At 52.8% G+C, this 16,688-nt stretch overlaps 3 protein-coding genes across 6 annotated transcripts in view; 2 read left to right on the forward strand and 1 right to left on the reverse strand.

Moving 5' to 3' along the window:
- Positions 1–97: 97 nt before the first annotated feature.
- Positions 98–2,688, reverse strand: LOC124249879 (uncharacterized). Of its 4 annotated transcripts, none has more exons than XM_046681375.1 (3): positions 2,558–2,688; positions 1,567–1,760; positions 98–419 (listed from the first exon to the last, which is right to left on the reverse strand). In XM_046681375.1, the coding sequence occupies exons 1-3, from the start codon at positions 2,666–2,668 to the stop codon at positions 98–100; spliced, it is 627 nt and encodes a 208-aa protein (XP_046537331.1). In that variant the 5' UTR covers positions 2,669–2,688. The 4 variants fall into 4 exon arrangements, 3 of the variants coding, with proteins under 3 accessions (XP_046537331.1, XP_046537330.1, XP_046537332.1); XM_046681374.1 differs by having other exon boundaries at positions 1,567–1,778; positions 2,558–2,682; XR_006891482.1 differs by having other exon boundaries at positions 294–486; positions 1,567–1,813; positions 2,558–2,655.
- TMEM86B (transmembrane protein 86B) lies at positions 486–2,560 on the forward strand. The gene is made up of 3 exons (XM_046681373.1): positions 486–873; positions 1,190–1,424; positions 2,103–2,560. Exons 1-3 carry the CDS (start codon positions 826–828, stop codon positions 2,483–2,485), a joined length of 666 nt encoding a protein of 221 aa, XP_046537329.1. The 5' UTR covers positions 486–825; the 3' UTR covers positions 2,486–2,560.
- Positions 2,689–16,535: 13,847 nt separating the features above from the next.
- The window catches only part of PTPRH (protein tyrosine phosphatase receptor type H), an 11,477-nt gene continuing 11,324 nt past the window's right edge, over positions 16,536–16,688 (forward strand). Inside the window, exon 1 of the mRNA XM_046682096.1 lies at positions 16,536–16,539. Coding sequence (XP_046538052.1) covers positions 16,536–16,539 — 4 coding nt within the window. The remainder of the gene's footprint in view (positions 16,540–16,688) is intronic.

Raw genomic sequence — 16,688 nt, forward strand, 5'->3', positions numbered from 1 at the left:
AGACCTTGGGTTCCGGGCTCTAGGGAGGGAGAGCCTGACCCGTCCTGGGACCGTGGCCTCGGGACCCCAGCCCTCCCTCAGCCTTGGGCTGTGACCATCAAAGAGTGTGGAAAGAGGCTCCAAACCTCTGTCCTCTGCCAGGGGTGGTGACACTTCTGTTCAGACCAGGAGGGGGTTTCCCAGGAGGAGGACCCAAGCCTGGCCTGCCTTGTCTGCCACCTGGACCCGGTGACCATCTCTGGGGACCCAGTAGGTCCAGGCCTTCCACACGAAAAATCACAGCATAGACCAAGTTCGCTTGTGCAACATGTATGTGACATCCAGAGCTGTGGGCCAGCGTGGTGACGATGACCTTGGAGAACTCATTCTTGGCGTGCACTCGTTCCGTTTGTGGTGGAGGCACCTGAGGCCCATCCGTTCTGTGGGGAAGGAGCCCTGCTGAGGCCAGAACCTGGGACCTCGGGGCTGCGGCGGGAGCCCAGGACCCTAGGGCGGCGAGGGGAGGAGGGAGTTTCCATCCTGTCAGCCGAGATGTAGGATGTCGGTGCTGCCCTGCCCCAACTCCGCATTCCCTTCGACTGGGCACTGGACAACGGGAGGGGCATTTGTAGCTGCAGCCCCTGGGGGATGGGGGCTGTGGGGAGAGCAGGGACCCCTGGGTCCCAGGGCTCCTTATCAGCGGGTGCCAGGCAGCTCCCTGGGCCCTGTTATCAGTCCCAGAGTCCACAGGACGCTCCTAGGGTTAACGTGTAACCACACGCTGTCCCTTCCACCCCCAAAGCCACTGGTGTCCACATATGAGCCACTCGGGGGGCTCAGGCCAACATGGACGCTGGGAAAGAGGGGCTGCCCCGGAAGCCTCGCTCCGCCCAAGTGAGGGCCGTCCAGGGTAGGGGGGCTGGTCTTGGGTTTCTGGGAACCCAAGCAGCCTGGAGGTATTGGGGGCCCTGCCTCCCGGGAGGCTGGGTTCTGTGGGGTTGAGCCACCCTGCCAACACCACAGCACGGGTGGGGCCCCCAGGTTGGGGTGGGGTGGAAACCCCCAGACCTGAGTCCTGGCCTGGTGGGCCCTGACCCCAAGGGCTGGGGACTGGCTGTGACCCCCGAGGCCAGGAGGGTTTTGGAGCCTTGTCACGGGGCTGGGGGCTGGGCTTAGCTGCAGAGGCTCAGCAACCCCCTGTCCCCCGAAGCCACCACATGTGGGCAGGTGGCTGAGCCTCTTCTTCCTCGCCTGTGCTGCCTACTTCATCCTGTGGATCCCCGGGGACCCACCGTCCTGCATCGGTGCCCTGGTCAAGTGCCTGCCCATCCTCTGCCTGGTGGCGCTCCTGCGGGCGGTGCGTGCCAGAGTAGTCCTGCAGGGGGCCCTGCTGTCCTCAGCCGTGGGGGACGCCTGCCTCGTCTGGCCTGCCGCCTTCCTCTACGGTGAGTGGGGCTGTACTGCTCCTTTCTGACCCCCATGCAGAGGGATCTGGGGCAGGGGGACCCTCCCCAGTAGGGTGCCTGCCGGGAGCCAGGCAGCATTCAAAGGCACAGGGGAGCAGCAGTGACCGAGACACATCCAAACCTCTGTCCTCGTGGAGCTCTTGTGCCGCTGTGGGCTGGGCGGTGTTGCCTTAGAAGGTGTGAGTGGCACTTGGGCCAGGGGTTGACATCTTGAGTAGACTGGTCGAGGACGGCCTCACTGAGAAGGTAATATCTTGAAGGGGGTGCGGGAGCCAGTGCCAGCCCATCTGGGGAAGGCTTGTCCAGGCAGAGAGTCTGGCGAGTGCAAAGGTCCTGGGGTAGGGGCGTGCGGTGTGTCCTCCCAACGGCTCGGTGGGTGGAGCCGAGCAGGGAGCCAAGTGGGATGGAGAGTCAGTGGACAGTTGTGAGCAGAGTAAGAACAGATGCAGCCTGCTTCTTAGGATCACTGTGGTGCCAAAGGCAGGGAGAAGGGAGGCACCAAAGAGGCCGGTGTAGTAGTCCCGGCAGATGAGGGTGGCATGGCCGAGATAGGAGCTGGTGCTCTGGGACAGTCCTTTCCGTGAGGCTCTGGGCAGTGAGCCAATGGGGGGATGCAGGACTAGGGGTTCACCGGGCACCCCCACCCGTCTCCTCCAGGAGTGGCCGCCTTCACCGTGGCCCACCTGTTCTACCTCTGGGCCTTTGGCCTGACTCCGCTGCAGCCAGGCCTCCTGCTGCCTGTCGTCCTGGTCTTTGTCCCCTACTACGGCCTCCTGCTGCCGCATTTGTTGCCTGACATGCTCCTGCCCCTGACAGCGTATGTGCTGGTCCTGGCTGCCATGCTGTGGCGTGGCCTGGCCAGAGGCGGGAGCGCCCGCTGGGGCTCACTGCTCTTCACGCTCTCGGATGCCCTGCTGGCCTGGGATACCTTTGCCCAGCCCCTGCCCTACGCCCGCCTGGCGGTCATGGCCACCTACTACTCCGCCCAGGTCCTCATCGCCCTGTCGGGCTTCCGGGGCCCTGGGCTCAAGACCAACTAAGCAGGGGCCATGGTGGGCTGGTCTCCGCCCCCTCCCCTCCCACAAGGGCCTGGGCGTCCCAGACCGACTCACCTGAGAAACTCCCTCGGGGCTAGGAACCAGGCTCCCCAGACTGCTGTCCACAGGCGCTGGCTGTCTGGAGACGTGTGGGAACTGTTCGCAGAACCCCGAATCCACCACCATGTTCCCACCGCCTTCCTCCTGGTCCGATTCCAGGCCCTTCAGCCAGGCCCACGCTGGGCCCTCCCCGGCCTCCCACCGCCTGCCCGCTTCCCTCTGGCTCTCAGCTGTTTTTCTGTGGCCTGAGTAAAGTGGACTTTGAAATGGCGACATCTCTTGTTATTTTGAGAGGGGTATGGGGGGAGGGTGATCACAATAACAGCAAACGGTTCTTTTTATTTTTGCACAAGATTTACCATTTTACCATTTTAAGGGACGATTCAGTGACATTAAGTGCGTTCACAGTGTCACGCACTGAATCTTTTTTTATTCTTGTGGTCAGAACACTTACTGTGAGGTGTACCCTTGTAACACGTTTTTGTGTCCAGTGCAGTGTTGTAACTATACGCCCAGCAAGCTCCCTGTGGCGAGGCCTGGCACCTGGGGCTGGTGGGACGTGGACTCCACCCCTGTGCTGGGCCCTGTGGTGGCTACGGGGCTTCGTTATGTTGCACAGATGAGGATTTTACAGATCGAGGCTGGGAGGAGACCAGTCCATGGGTTAGTTCCTATGGCTCCTGTCCCAAATTACAGCCACCTGGGTCGCTTAAAACAACAGAAATTTAGTCTCTCTGTTCTGGAGGCCAGACACCCGAAATCAGGGTGTGGGCAGGGCCGCACTGCCTCCAAGACTCGAGGGGAGGATGCTTGCTGCCTCTCCCAGCTCCTGGTGGCCGCAGCCATCCCTGGTGTTCCTCGAACTCTGCCTCCATCTTCACACAGCGTTCTCCCTCTGGCTCTGTCCTCGCCAAGGACACCAGTCATTGGATTTAGGCCCACCCTAAATCCAGGGTGATGGCAACTTGAGATCATCAATTACGTCTGCAAAGACCCTATTTCTAAATAACGTCACATCCATGGGTACCAGGCCTTATGGCTTGGGGACACCTCTTTGGGGGACACAGTTCAACCCGTTAGAGTCACATATAATATCAGGAGAGGAGCAGCTTGAGGAGGTGAGGAGACTCGAAGATGGCGGGACCTTGGAGGAAGGGGTCGGTAGCAGTGGGGTGGGAGTAGAGTCCTAAGGAAGAACGAGCCCAGGTGCGGCCCTCGTCCTGGCTGTGACCTTGGTGGCCCACTGGCCCGCTCAGCCTCAGGTTCTGCCTCTGAGGACACGAAGTGGCCAGAGCCACTCTCCAAACCCTCTTCAACTTCTGCATCCATGCCGTGCTTTTAGGGACTCATGGCAGAGGAGACTTGTACCTCCCTGACGTGCATTTAGGGACCCCTAGAACCTCCCCTACTTTTTAGTCCCTGCCTCACCAGACAGGAATGCCTCAGGCCAGATGAGGCATGCATGCTGTGGCGCAGCCTGTCGGGTGGGTTTTCTGCGTGGGGCACCCTGCTCTTCACAGTCTCAGATGGCTGGCAGCTGTTGGCCTCCCATGCCTTCTTTCAGCCCCTGCCCCACGCCTCCTTGGTGGTCCTGACCACCTGCTACCCTGCCCGGGTCCTCATCGCTGTGTCAGCCATCAAGAGCGGGAGGCTTGTGACAGACTAACTTGGGGAGTAAATAAAGTGAGCACCTTCTCTTCCCCTCCTGAAGGGGCCCCCAGAATAGCCTCCTGTCGCAGTGGAAAGTGCTAAGGAGCCACATTTCCAGCCTCCGTCTGTCTGAAGATCATGTTCTATTTTTTTATTGACATATAATTGACATGTAACATTGTGTAAGTTTAACGTGTGCAACACATTGATGCATTTATATGTCGCAGTATGATTACCACTGTTGCAGCAAACCTCCACCCTCTCACATTTCTTTTTTGTGGTGAGAAGATTGGAAGTCTAGTCTCTTAGCAACTTTGAAGTTTAGAATACAGTATTTTCTGTAATCACCATGTGGGACCATGCATGTTCTGTTTGAAGGCATTTATATCCAATTCCTAAAAAGTGTGGTCGCAGCTTTATTGAGATATTCTTCACATGTCATCCAACTGCCCATTTGAAGTGTGCATGTCAGTAGATTTTAGGGTATTCCCAGAGTTGTGCAACCATCACCACAATCAATTGTAGAGCATTTTCATCACCCCCACAAGAGACCTCAGGCCTTTTACCTATCACCTCCCCAATCACCCCATCCCCTCCAACCAAAAGCAACCACTAGCAGAAATCATCGTTAAATGTTGGTGTTATCAATCATTGGGGTTGTTTTCAGTGGTTCACAATGATAAAGAATTAGGATTTCTGCACCCAATTCCAGTGTTTGTGTTTTCCAACACCACCATGCAAATCTCTGACACCGGGTGGGCACCCTACAACTCAATTCTGATGCTATCTACCTGGAGGTGGCATCAGATCCCACAGGTTAAGGGCTCAGTCCCGCAAGACTCCCCCCACTCCCCACGTCAGATGCCAATCGCAGGTCCAGGTTATCACCTGTGCTTCTGAGCAACCAGTGATAGAGGGGAGGTTCCCACGTCCCCTCCTCAGGTTTGGTTAATTTGCTAGAGTGGCTCAGAGAACTCAGAGAAACCTTTTACTCGCTAGGTCACCAGTTTATTATAAAAGGATGTAACTCGGGAGCAGCCAGATGAAGAGATGCAGAGGGCAAGGTATGAGGAAAGGGTGTGGAGCTTCCATGCCCCCTACACCCACCACTCTCCCCGAATCCACGTGGTCACCAACCTGGCAGGCTGAGTATAAGTTGAAACGAGGCTGCGGCCAGGTAACCCAGCCCCTGGCTCAAGGTCACCCTGTCCAGTCCCATTTCTACATGGAGCTCTGGCCACGCTGAAATCCTTGCAGATCCCCCTGCCTCGTGCCAGCTCTCTCCCCTCAGCCCTCCTCCCTCAGCCCTCCCTCTCTGACGGCTTCCAGTGCAAGTCTTCGCTTGACCAAATCTTCCCTGGTATCAAGACTCAGCCGGGCCAAGGACAGAGGTGTCCTCGGGGCTCGCGCAGTTCCCAGCACTACCTCCACTGTAGCACATTTCATTTCACACAGAGGTTTCCTTCCCAGTCTGTTTCCCCACCACAGCGTGAGCTTGGCCAGGACCAGAGGGGCCATTGGCCTTTGGCTCCCTGGTGGTGGTTCAGCCTATGATCGGGCCTGCAGGAAGGTGCTGGTGTCACGTAAATAGCTGAGGAAGTTGATTCAAAATCACGAATGAATACGGATTTAGTTCTTGAAGGAGCCATATAGGGAGAGGAAAGCATGGAGCAGGGGAACTAACAGCCCCAGAACAACAAAACCGGTGAGAAACGCTTGGGGAGATTGAAGGGGGTCGTGAACTGGTGGTGGAGGGGGGACAGGGTTGGTGGCTGGAGTGGGCTAAAGAGAGGATAGCCACAGGAGGCTTAGAGAGTTTGGCCACTCCTAGATATATCCCTAATGGAACTGAAGACATATGTCCACACAAAAACTGCAATGTGAATATTCAAGCAGCGTTATTCATAATAGCCAAAAGGGAGAGACCCAAATGTCCATGAGCTGGTGAGTGGATAAACCAACTGTGGTATATCCATAAAGGTATACTATTCAGCCCTGAAAAGGAATGAAGTATGGATTTGGGGTGATTTGATGTGTCAATGCAGATTCATCAATTGGAACAAATGTCCCACTCTGGTGGGGGATGTGGTTAATGGGGCAGTCTATGCATGTGCGGGGGCAGCAGGTATATGGGAAATCTCTACCTTCCTCTCAATTTTGCTGTGAAACTAAAAGTGCAGGTAAAAATAACTAGATCTTGGGCCCACAAACTTTTCCTTTAAAGAGTCAGATAATAACTGTTTTATGGATCCAGAGACAAAATCAACGATGTTATGTAGGTACTCAGTAAAAGAGAAAAATTTCCAGGGGCTGGCCTGTGTGTTTTGCTTCAGTGGCCCATGGTTTGCAGGTTCCAATCCCAGGCACAGACCTAGCACTGCTTGTCAAGCCACACTGTGGTGGCATCCCACATAAAATAGAGGAAGATTGGCACAGATGTTAGCTTAGGGCCAATCTTCCTCACAAAGAGAGAGAGATTTCCACAAGTTTTTTATTGATGCAGTTAAAAATATAACATTGGTAAGTGAGTGCAATTTTCTGTAATACTGATGAGCAGAATGGTATATCAGTTGCTAGGGCTGCCATAACCAAGTACCCAAACTGAATGGCTTGAACAACAGAAATGTATTGTCTCAGTTTTGGAAGCCAGAAGTTCAAGATCATGGTGTCAGCAGATCTGGCTCCTTCACAGGTCTGAGGGAGAATCTGCTCCATGCCTCTCTCCCGGCTTCTGGTGGTTTGCTGGCAATCTTTGCCATTCCTTGCCTTCATGAGGATCCATTCTTGTGGAGAACCAGTCACTTCTTGTCAGTCACAGCCCCTTAAAAAAATGGGTCTGTGGAATATTATTTGGCCATAAAAAGGAGTAAAGTTTGTAATATGCTACAAAATGCATGAACCTTGAAAACATTAAACTAAGTGAAAGATGCGAGTTCCGAAAGACCATTATTATAGGATTCCATTTATAAGAAATATCCAGAATAGGTAAATCAAAGAGACTGAAGTAGATTCATGGTTGCCAAGGGCTGAGGGTGTGGATGGCAGGATGGGGTGACGAGAGCCAAATGCAGAGATGGAGAGACTTTGGATTCTGGTTGCCCCTCCCCTAGTGAAGAGGTAGTTAAAAGAACCCTTAAGCATCATGATAGGACTCAGAGAAACTCCAAATTGTGATGCAGGGCAGACTAGGGCTGGCTGGTGGGGCAGGCAGGTTCTGCTGTTGGGGGAAAGAAGAAATCACCATTTCTTTCCTCCTGCCCAGGAGGAAATCTGTCCATCTGCTCCAGGGCTTCAAAGGGCATCCTGGCTGAGCATTTTGCTGACCACTTCAGGAGAAAGACAAAGGAAGTGTCAACTTAAAAAGCAAATTTGCCTCTTATTTTATCTCCAAAATGAGTTTATCTGGGAATAGCCAAAAGAATTGCAATTCAGGGTGTACATGCTATGGTGTACCACAGGCAAATCCAGGCTGCTTTTACAGAGAAAAAGGGGGAGCGAGAGGGCCTGTGCTAAATGAAAATCCCTTGGGGGGAAAGTAACAGTTCAGGATGGCAATGGCTTCTCATTGGCTGAGCTGAGGCATTTCTCATTGGCTGAGCTGAGGCATTTCTCATTGGCTGAGCTGAGGTGTTTCTCATTGGCTGAGCTGAGGCATTTCTCATTGGCTGAGCTGAGGCGTTTCTCATTGGCTGAGCTGTGGCATTTCTCATTGGCTGAGCTGAGGTGTTTCTCATTGGCTGAGCTGTGGCATTTCTCATTGGCTGAGCTGTGGCGTTTCTCATTGGCTGAGCTGAGGTGTTTCTCATTGGCTGAGCTGTGGCGTTTCTCGTTGGCTGAGCTGTGGCATTTCTCGTTGGCTGGGCTGTGGCGTTTCTCGTTGGCTGAGCTGTTGCCAGGTGGGGAAAGAAGTCTTCCCTCAGTGGTAAGGTAGTTGTACTTCCTGTGGAAGATGGAGGCCTCCTCTCTTCCTGTTTGGTGTAATTGATGATGTGTGATGGGGGTGTGAGAGCTCCCCCTACAGGCCTTCCTGACTCCAATTTAGCTATGGTTTCTTTTAGCAGTTTTCACAGAAGGCAACTATGGCTTTGCCAAGGACTTCCAGGTATCGTGGCAGCTTTGGGAACTGAGTTGGGGGTCCTGATGCCCAAACCTCCAGGCTCTTCCTATTCACGTTTGTACATGTCCACCCTCCATGATACAAATGAAAATCTCCATTCCAAGATGCCTCACATGGGCCAGCCTGCCAGGGGGAAGCTCCCTTCCTCAGGCTCCCTGAGCTCTACCTCATTTCTTGCTTCAGTTAGTGAGAAAAGGGAGCCAGCCAGGACTCCTGAGTTCTCTGGTGAGGCAGGCTCCTGTTATTTTTTGGATCCTTCAATCCTGGCTCCCCACAGATATGGCTGGGGAAGAAGGAAAACAAGGGCTGACTGGATGGAGGAGGAGCAGTGAGATGGGAGTCTGGATTGGTTCCCCAGGATGAGGTCAAAGATCTAATCTCAAATTAGAGAAAGTGGGAAGGGAGTGAGATTGCATGAAAAGCTGGACTGGATCAGTGACTGTGGACTGGATGGCTTGACACACAGTCAAATTCAGGTTAAGTGATGTTTCCTGAGCCATCATCAGTGTGGAGGTGTCAAGTTGGCCCCGTGGCTCCAAAGAGGGATAGACTTGTCTCTACCCTCAAGAAGTTCCCACTCTGACAAAAGAAAGGAGAAAGAGACTTAGCCACATACAATGTTACGAGTATTATAGGAAGAGATTTACTTAGTTAAGCTCATACAGGAGGGAGTGGTCACCTGTCTCTGAGGTCAACCAGAAGTAGAAGGAGCAGCAGGCATTGGCTGGTGGTGAAAGAACTTGCCAGACAGAGAGAACGGCACGTGCAAACACCTGGAGTGTGCAAACAGCCTGGAGTGCCTACAAAAAAAATTACGAACTTGTGTGTAGCCAGAGGAAAGATAGGAAAGGAGGCTGGTGAGCAGATCCAGAAAGAACTCAAATAGTAAAATAAAGACTTAATTCGTTCATTTATTTAACTAATATTTATTGAGAAACTAAAAAGTCTGCATAAATATCTCTTACAGTAAGGACAAATTGCCACCCGTGAGGTGGACCCACATGATGTCATATGGCATGATGAGATGATTGAGGTCTCAGAAGGAGCCAGAGAGAGGACCGAAGTGTGCTGCTATCCCTGTCAGATGAAAAAACATTGTCCTTTCTAACCATTGTACAGGAAAAAAAGCATTTTCCAGTTCCTTAGCTGCACACCAAGTTCCAGAGGCTGTGTTAATTTGCTGAAGGAGACCCCACATCGAGAAGAGAAGCTACTGCTGATGCAATCACCTGGTTAAGTTTAACATCATCCACTTCCATTGCCCAAGATCCATCAGCTCTTGCATGGACCAATCATGTGGATGCCATTGCATGGTCCAGGATGCCATAGGAATTGCCTCAGCTGCATCTCCCAGGGTTTGATAGTAACATCAATCAGTTACTTCCCTGAGTTATGATTTTGGAAGGATGGAGATGTCCTAGTGCTTCCCACCATGAAAGTCCTCACACCATGGAACAGGGAAATCAAAGTGTTGGGTCTACCATTTTATGAGTGTCTATTTCAACTACACTCTCAAGAACTGAGGAAGGAACCACGCAGTGTTCCAGTCCACTTGGCCCACTGCATGACAGTCTTGGGGTAACCCTCCTTTTGTTAACTGATCCCGCCCCCAGGCACTAGTCAGATCATGGGCCACAGTGGCATTTTGTGCTCCTACGCATTAGAATTGATTCAGAACCGGTGTCTGGCAATCCTTTGTTCCCTTTTCCTAATATGCAGTCACACTGAAATTGGCCTCTAGGAAGTTAGGAGGAAGATTTACAGTATATACTTTGGTTATTATCAGTAGGTCCCTCTTGAACAGCATCCCCTACATCGAAGGCACTCCAACTCTGAGAACTGGCTCCAGTCTGGCAACTGGTATGAGGCTGAGGCTGCATGGGGGTGTATGTGTTGATGCTCCTACACAGACTCCTTTAAAGGCACGAAACACCCATCCCCCAGCTCCGGGGAGTGTTGGCTGCTCACAGATGACTCATTTTCAAGAGAATTGCCTTTGACCTCACACAAACTGTCCTCCTAGGGAGGTTGTGAAACTCATCCTTGGAGAAGCTCGTATAAAGAAGCTGGGGGTCCAAAGTTCAGACCCTCATCCCTGTGGTGAGAGCACTCTGAAGTCATTGGCTCACTTAGCTCCTTCCTCTGCTCCATACTTCTTCCCTCACTCCCTTTCCCCTAAAAGCAAACCCTCAAAAAAAACCATGAGCATCTGAGTCCTTGTCTCAGACTCTGCTTCCAGGACACACGAACGCAGACCCTGAGATGCGCCACCATGGGGACTCAAGTCTAACCCCTGCTCATCAGACCTAGAGATATCCTCGTTATACAGATCAACACTACCTGGTGCTTACCATCACACTCGTAAGAAGAGATGAAAAGAACTTGAGTTGGGAGGGTTGTGCCAATTGGGGCTCCCAGTAGTGACTCCATGGAGATTTCCATTCTTAAGGGGAAAAGAATAGAAGGAGGATCCTAGATGTTACATTTCTGGTGTGCCTTCCCCATGCATGGGAATCTGGCTATGTAGGGAGGCAGAAGCTGCGTTGTGTACAGGAAACTGTGGAGAAGTTGGGTTTTGAAGAGAAGGCAGATGAAAGATGATGGGCTGGTAGGTGTGGAGTCGAGAGAGGTGAGTCCTTCTTTTTAGACAGGGAAGGTAAGCGTATGTACAAGGAAGGGAAGATCCAGAGGAGAGAGAGAGAGACAGAGACAGAGAGAGAGAAAGAGAGAGAGAACAAAGATATAGGAAAGAGAAATAGGTTGGAACAGAAACTGAGCTGTTGGGAGGATATCTGATCCATTACCCACTGATGGGGCATTTGGAGAATATATATATATTTTTTTTGACGAAGACTAGCCCTGAGCTAACATCTGCTGCCAATCCTCTTTTTTTCTGAGGAAGACTGTCCCTGAGCTAACATCCATGCCCATCTTCCTCTACTTTATACGTGGGACGCCTACCACAGCATGGCTTGCCAAGCGGTGCCATGTCCATACCTGGGATCTGAACCAGTGAACCCCCGGCCGCTGAAGCGGAACGTGCGCACTTAACCACTGCGCCACCGGGCGGGCCCCCTGGAGAATATTTTAATCAGACTCTTCATTGTGCAGATGGGGGACACTTCCCAAGAACAGTGTAGTGAGGACTGAGTTATGTAGCTAAAATGGGATGTCTCTTCAAATAGCATATATTTTTTGAGTATCAAATATGCTTATGTAATGAAAATTTTAACTCAGAGAAAGCATAAGGACAATTAAAAAGTCTTGTGTAATTCCAATCGTAGGGTACTCAGGAATGCCCTGGGGTCGAGGGTGAGACACATGAATCCACACATCTCAGGGGGTGTGCGAGAGGAGAGAGTGGAGGGAGGCAAAGTTCAGCCTCAGAGGCAGATGTTGGATTCCCAGGTCACATCCCCTCTGGGCCGCAGGCTGCTCCTCTGAAGTGGAAACCATGTCCAAAAACCTAGATGCTCCCAGCGCAGCACAGTAAGTGTTAGTTCCCTCTCCTTCTTTCTCCTTTTGTAACATGTGCTTGACAAATGGAGACTGATCTTACAGAAAGTGGTAAAAATGGCCAAATTCTGAAATGATTACTATGTGCAAATATGATAGGGTGGCTGCCTCCATCCAAAATGACCCCCAATAATCCTCTTTCTGGTTTTCACATTTTTGAGGGGTCCCCTCCCACACTGAAGAGGTTGACCAGTGTAATGAGTAGGGTATGCCAGAAATGATGGTGTGTGCCTTCTGAGGCCATAAAACACACTGTGAGTTCTGCCTTGTTCTCTCTCTTGGATCCTTCACTCTGGGGAAGGCTGGTACCCGTGTTGTGAAGATGCTCAAGATGCATCACAGTGAGATCCCTGTGGTGAGGAGCTGAGGCCTCCTGCCAACAGCCATGCAAGTGAACCATCACCAAAGTGGATCTTCCCACCCCACTTGAGCCTTCAGATGAATGCAGCCCCAGCGAACCTCTTGACTGCAATCTCACAAAAAACCCTGAGCCAGAACCACCAGCCAGGCCATTACTGAATTCCCAGCACACAGAACCTGAGAGACAGTAAATGTTTATTGTTATTTAAGTCCTGGGGTAATTTGTTACACAGCACTAGATAACTCATATATATGTATTTCCTCAGTATAACTGACCACAACTTTTTGAAGTAGATAGTCTTTTAAAATTTTGTTATCAAGCACTACATAATACACTGCCTGCTACATAATACACCACAGAACCTTCTGGAAGGGGCAGGTGAGCATAAGCGAGTTATTATTATTTTTTAAGATTTTATTTTTCCTTTTTCTCCCCAAAGACCCCCCGGTAGTTGGTTGTATATTTTTAGTTGTGGGTCCTTCTAGCTGTGGCTTACGGGATGCCACCTCAGCGTGGCCTGATGAGCAGTGCCATGTCCGCACCCAGGATCCGAACCACTGAAACCGTGGGCTGCTGAAGGGAAGCGCCAGAACTTAACCACTGGGCCCGGGGCTGGACCCCCCGGGAGTTATTTTTTCATTCATTAAGAAAATACCTCCTTAGTCAATCACTGTTCTTCAAATGCTTTGATACAGAGTAACAGTAATAGTAACTGATACATAGTAACAGTTAACCCCAGATTCGTGCCTACCTCTTTACATCAAACTCCACTGATGAATAATGGGCCACCCTTTTTTCAAACAGTGGACCCTCAGGTGTCTGTGGCTCCAGAACTGGCCCAAAGTGGGGAGCTGCCCTGTATCCGAGCTAGACAGTACTTTTAATTCCATTTTTAAAACAAGGAGACAGAGACACAGAGAGGTTGGATGGATGACGTTCAAGATCACATAGGTGGTTAATGGGGAGAATGCAAACGCAGGCATGTGGCTCCGGGACCTGCTTTCCTCACTGCCGTATGTGTGTGAAATTAAGGCAGCTTGTGTGTGCACATAATCATCAAGTCCACAAAAATAGCCTGAAAAGCCCTTCTGGACACTTGGTTTAGGGAGAAACCAAAAATAAACGTGGCTATGATTTATGGAGTGTTTAAAATGGGCCATGCCTTATTCTGAGACTTTACGCATACAAACACGGTTACTTCTCACAGCATATTTATAAGGGGTTGTGCCCATTTTTTATAAATGAGGAAACTGAGTCACTGGGAATTTATGCCACTTGTTTAAGGTCACAGGGGAATGTGGCAAGACGAATATGCAAATACGGCACCTATGGTCTGGTGTGTGTTGTAGAGACGGCACAGGCTCCCAAGGGCTTCAGCCCAGCGTGGGCCACTTCTGAACTGAATCCTAATGGGGAGCAGGAACAAGATTGTTGGAAAATGAGATCGTTGGGGGAAGGTGCACCTGGCCGGGGAGACCACACATGCAAAGGCCAGGAGGCAGGAATGTACTGGGCTCATTTTGTGAGACCTGCAAGGGCTTGTGGGAGGCAGGAAGAGGCGAGATGGGCCAGAGTCTGAATCAAAAGGTTGACCCCACTGCGGGACAGGAGATCTAGCCCTGCCTGGCCTTGGTGGTAACTGTCCTCTTGTGAGATGGAGAAGTGAGACATCCCTCTCTCAGCTGCTCCACCCATCAAGGACCTCTGAGTGCATTCACACAGCAGCGGGGAAGCAGCACCTAATACCGGGGTGTCTTACTTCAACCAAGTGGGGACGCGGCCTTGGCGGGATAAAGTGGGCAGAAGAGGGGGCTGGACGGGAGACCCCGTGGCCAGGGGTGCAGGACCGCCTGGAGGCGAGGACCCAGGCGAGGGCGGGGCTGGGAGCTCTCACACTGGAGCCTCCACTTCCTCCTCCTCCCTCCCGCCCTGGCCTGTGGCCTCACCGTGGGGCTGGGAAAGGGGAAATTGTGCCGATTAAAGTCCAGCAGGTGGAAGTCCAAGGCTGGGACACCTGGGTCCCTCGGCAGTGTCTGAGACATGACCAGGGCTGGCGGGGGCCTCTGGGCCTTCGGGAGCCTGGTGCTGTTGGTGAGTGTTCCCAGCCCCGGGGGAGGGGGGCCAGTGTCCCAGGGAGGGGTGGTATGGGGGCACGCTCTTGGGTCTGAGGGAAGAGAGAGCTGGGATCCCTGAACTGGGGTCCTGAGGGAGTGGCAGCTGATGATTCTGGGCAGGAGGAAGCAGGCTTCTAGGCTGGTGCGTGACGTTGTCCTGGAGTCTTAGACCTGGGCTCTGAGATAATGCTGTGTTGACTGTGAGAGAAAACGCTGGTTTCTGGCAAGACTCAGCTATGCTTCCAAAGGCCCAGGGGTTCAGGCCCCCAGCCCCTCCTCCCTCAGACCCAGGGGTGCAGGCCCTTAGCGCTTCCTCCCTCAGACCCAGGAGTCCTGGCCCCCAGCCCCTCCTCCCTCTGACCCAGGGGTCCAGGCCCCCAGCCCCTCCTCCCTCAGACCCGGGAGTCCAGGCCTCCAGCCCCTCCTCCCTCAGACCCAGGGGTCCAGGCCCTTAGCACTTCCTCCCTCAGACCCAGGAGTCCTGGCCCCCAGCCCCTCCTCCCTCTGACCCAAGAGAACAGACCCCCAGCCCCTCCTTCCTCAGATCCAGGAGAATAGAACCCACAGCCTCCTCTCTCAGACTAGGCCAAGGGTCCAGGCCCCCAGCCTCCTCTCTCAGACCAGATGTCTGCCTTCTGGTCCCCAGCCTCAGTCTCCCCCTCTGTTCCCAGTTTGTTGATTACTTCCCTGCCCCTAGTCCTCCAAGGCCATATTTTTCGGGAAGTGAAACCATTGTGTTTATCTCCTGGCCTTATCGGTGGAACCAACCCTGGCTCCTGGGTCCCCAGAGCCCCGCCCCTGCCATGCTCCTGCGCCTTCCCCCTACACACACACCCAGAAAAGACTGACGTTGGAGTGATCTTTGTCAGAGCCCAGGCTGCAGGAGGCGATACTGCACGGGGTCCTTCCTCTCCCTTAGGCAGCAGTCACTCCAGGAATGGGGGCAAGGACAGGGGGTCGCTGGCCCAGCCCCGCAATCTCACCCCGGCCAAGGAAGGTGAGGCTCACAGTCTCATGCTCCCTCTCTGGGCTCTCCCCAGGGGCTGTGCAGCTGGACAGGAGCCAGGGCCAATGGTGAGTGACCCCTGCTGAGTCCACCGCCCACACAAAGAGGTTGCACCTCAACTCCCGCCACCTTCTGAGGGGGCCCTGGAGGACGCAGGGATCCATTGCAGGCACTGATGGGAGCGGTCCCTTCTGGACTACGGGCAAAAACTGAGGGTAGTGGACGGGACACCAGTGGTCTGCTCCTCTGCTCTCACCCCACCTTCCTTCCCCGTTCTCAGCCCCCAACCCAGTCAGACACCTGAGCGTGGAGACTTGGACCAACAGCTCCAGCGCCCTGCGCTGGGCAGTCCCCCAGGACCCACATCCTCAGAACTATACCTACTGGGTCCAGCGGCCTGGAGAGAGGGCAAAAATGAGACCCGAAACACAACAATGACCAGTTACGCAGTGAATGGGCTTAAGTCAGTGTCCTCCTGTGATTCTTCCGTATGGACAGAGGACAGAACACCAGGCCCAGGGAAGACGGTGGAGGGTTCCCAGGGTAGACCCACCCAAAATCCACTCTCTGCTATGTTCCCTTTTGTTTTGCGTGGAGGGAGGTGGCAGGAGATGACTGAGGAGATGACTGGCCTGTCTCTGCCCACAGCCAGGACCCACACGTCCCCAGGCCTCACTGGGCCAGACCCTGGAGTCTGCAGGAAAGCCTGGCCACATCCCAGGGATTGTCCGTGGCCCTCCTGGCTCTGAGTTAGGGGCCGGGGGAGTTTTCTAGACCATCGTTTTAGGGAGTGTCTCTCCTTAGCAGCCAGGGCTGTGTAGGGGACAAAGGCATGTTCTCTGAGCTCTGGGGGGTTAGGTACTATGGGATGTGGACACTTTGACCCCTGACTCTTTTCCTAGTTCACAACTGTGTCAGGGTCTTGAGAATGGAAGCTCAGCTCCCTCACCTTCACGTGACAGCTCCTCTGTTCTAGACCTCTATTATCCAATATAGTAGCTGCTAGTCATGTGTGGCTGTTTCAACTTGGGTTCTTTAGAACTGCATAAAATTTCAAATTCAGTTCCACATTTCACGTGCTCAGGAGCTCTGTTGAGAGGCTCCCAGTCTCTTCTCAGTCTCTCATGGGCTAGTGTACACAATATTGGACAGTGGAAGAGCATTTCCATCATCACAGACATTCTATTGGAAAGTGCTGGTCTAGATCCTTGATACTCAAATGGTGAGCCATGGGTGGGCAGCCCCAGCATCCACCAGGAGTGGATTGTAAATGCGGAAACTCAGTGTCATCCTTGACCTACTGAGTGAGAACCTACATTTTAACAAGATCCCCAGTGTTATGTATGCATATTAAACCTGAGAAGCGCTGGTCTACACCATAC

Source organism: Equus quagga, chromosome 13, assembly GCF_021613505.1.
Source record: "Equus quagga isolate Etosha38 chromosome 13, UCLA_HA_Equagga_1.0, whole genome shotgun sequence".
Taxonomy (NCBI): domain Eukaryota; kingdom Metazoa; phylum Chordata; class Mammalia; order Perissodactyla; family Equidae; genus Equus; species Equus quagga.

Bases quoted from the DNA above. Each gene is read 5' to 3' on its own strand.
- TMEM86B (XM_046681373.1), top strand. From the start codon at position 826: ATGGACGCTGGGAAAGAGGGGCTGCCCCGGAAGCCTCGCTCCGCCCAA. The intron at 874-1,189 runs GTGAGGGCCGTC...TGTCCCCCGAAG, and splicing joins GGAAGCCTCGCTCCGCCCAA to CCACCACATGTGGGCAGGTG. The intron at 1,425-2,102 runs GTGAGTGGGGCT...CGTCTCCTCCAG, and splicing joins GCCTGCCGCCTTCCTCTACG to GAGTGGCCGCCTTCACCGTG.
- LOC124249879 (XM_046681374.1), bottom strand. From the start codon at position 2,668: ATGGTGGTGGATTCGGGGTTCTGCGAACAGTTCCCACACGTCTCCAGA. The intron at 1,779-2,557 runs GTGAGTCGGTCT...CCCCTACCCCAG, and splicing joins GCCCCGAGGGAGTTTCTCAG to GACCTTTGCACTCGCCAGAC. The intron at 420-1,566 runs GTTTGGATGTGT...CCTTCCCCACAG, and splicing joins AGAGCTCCACGAGGACAGAG to AACGGATGGGCCTCAGGTGC.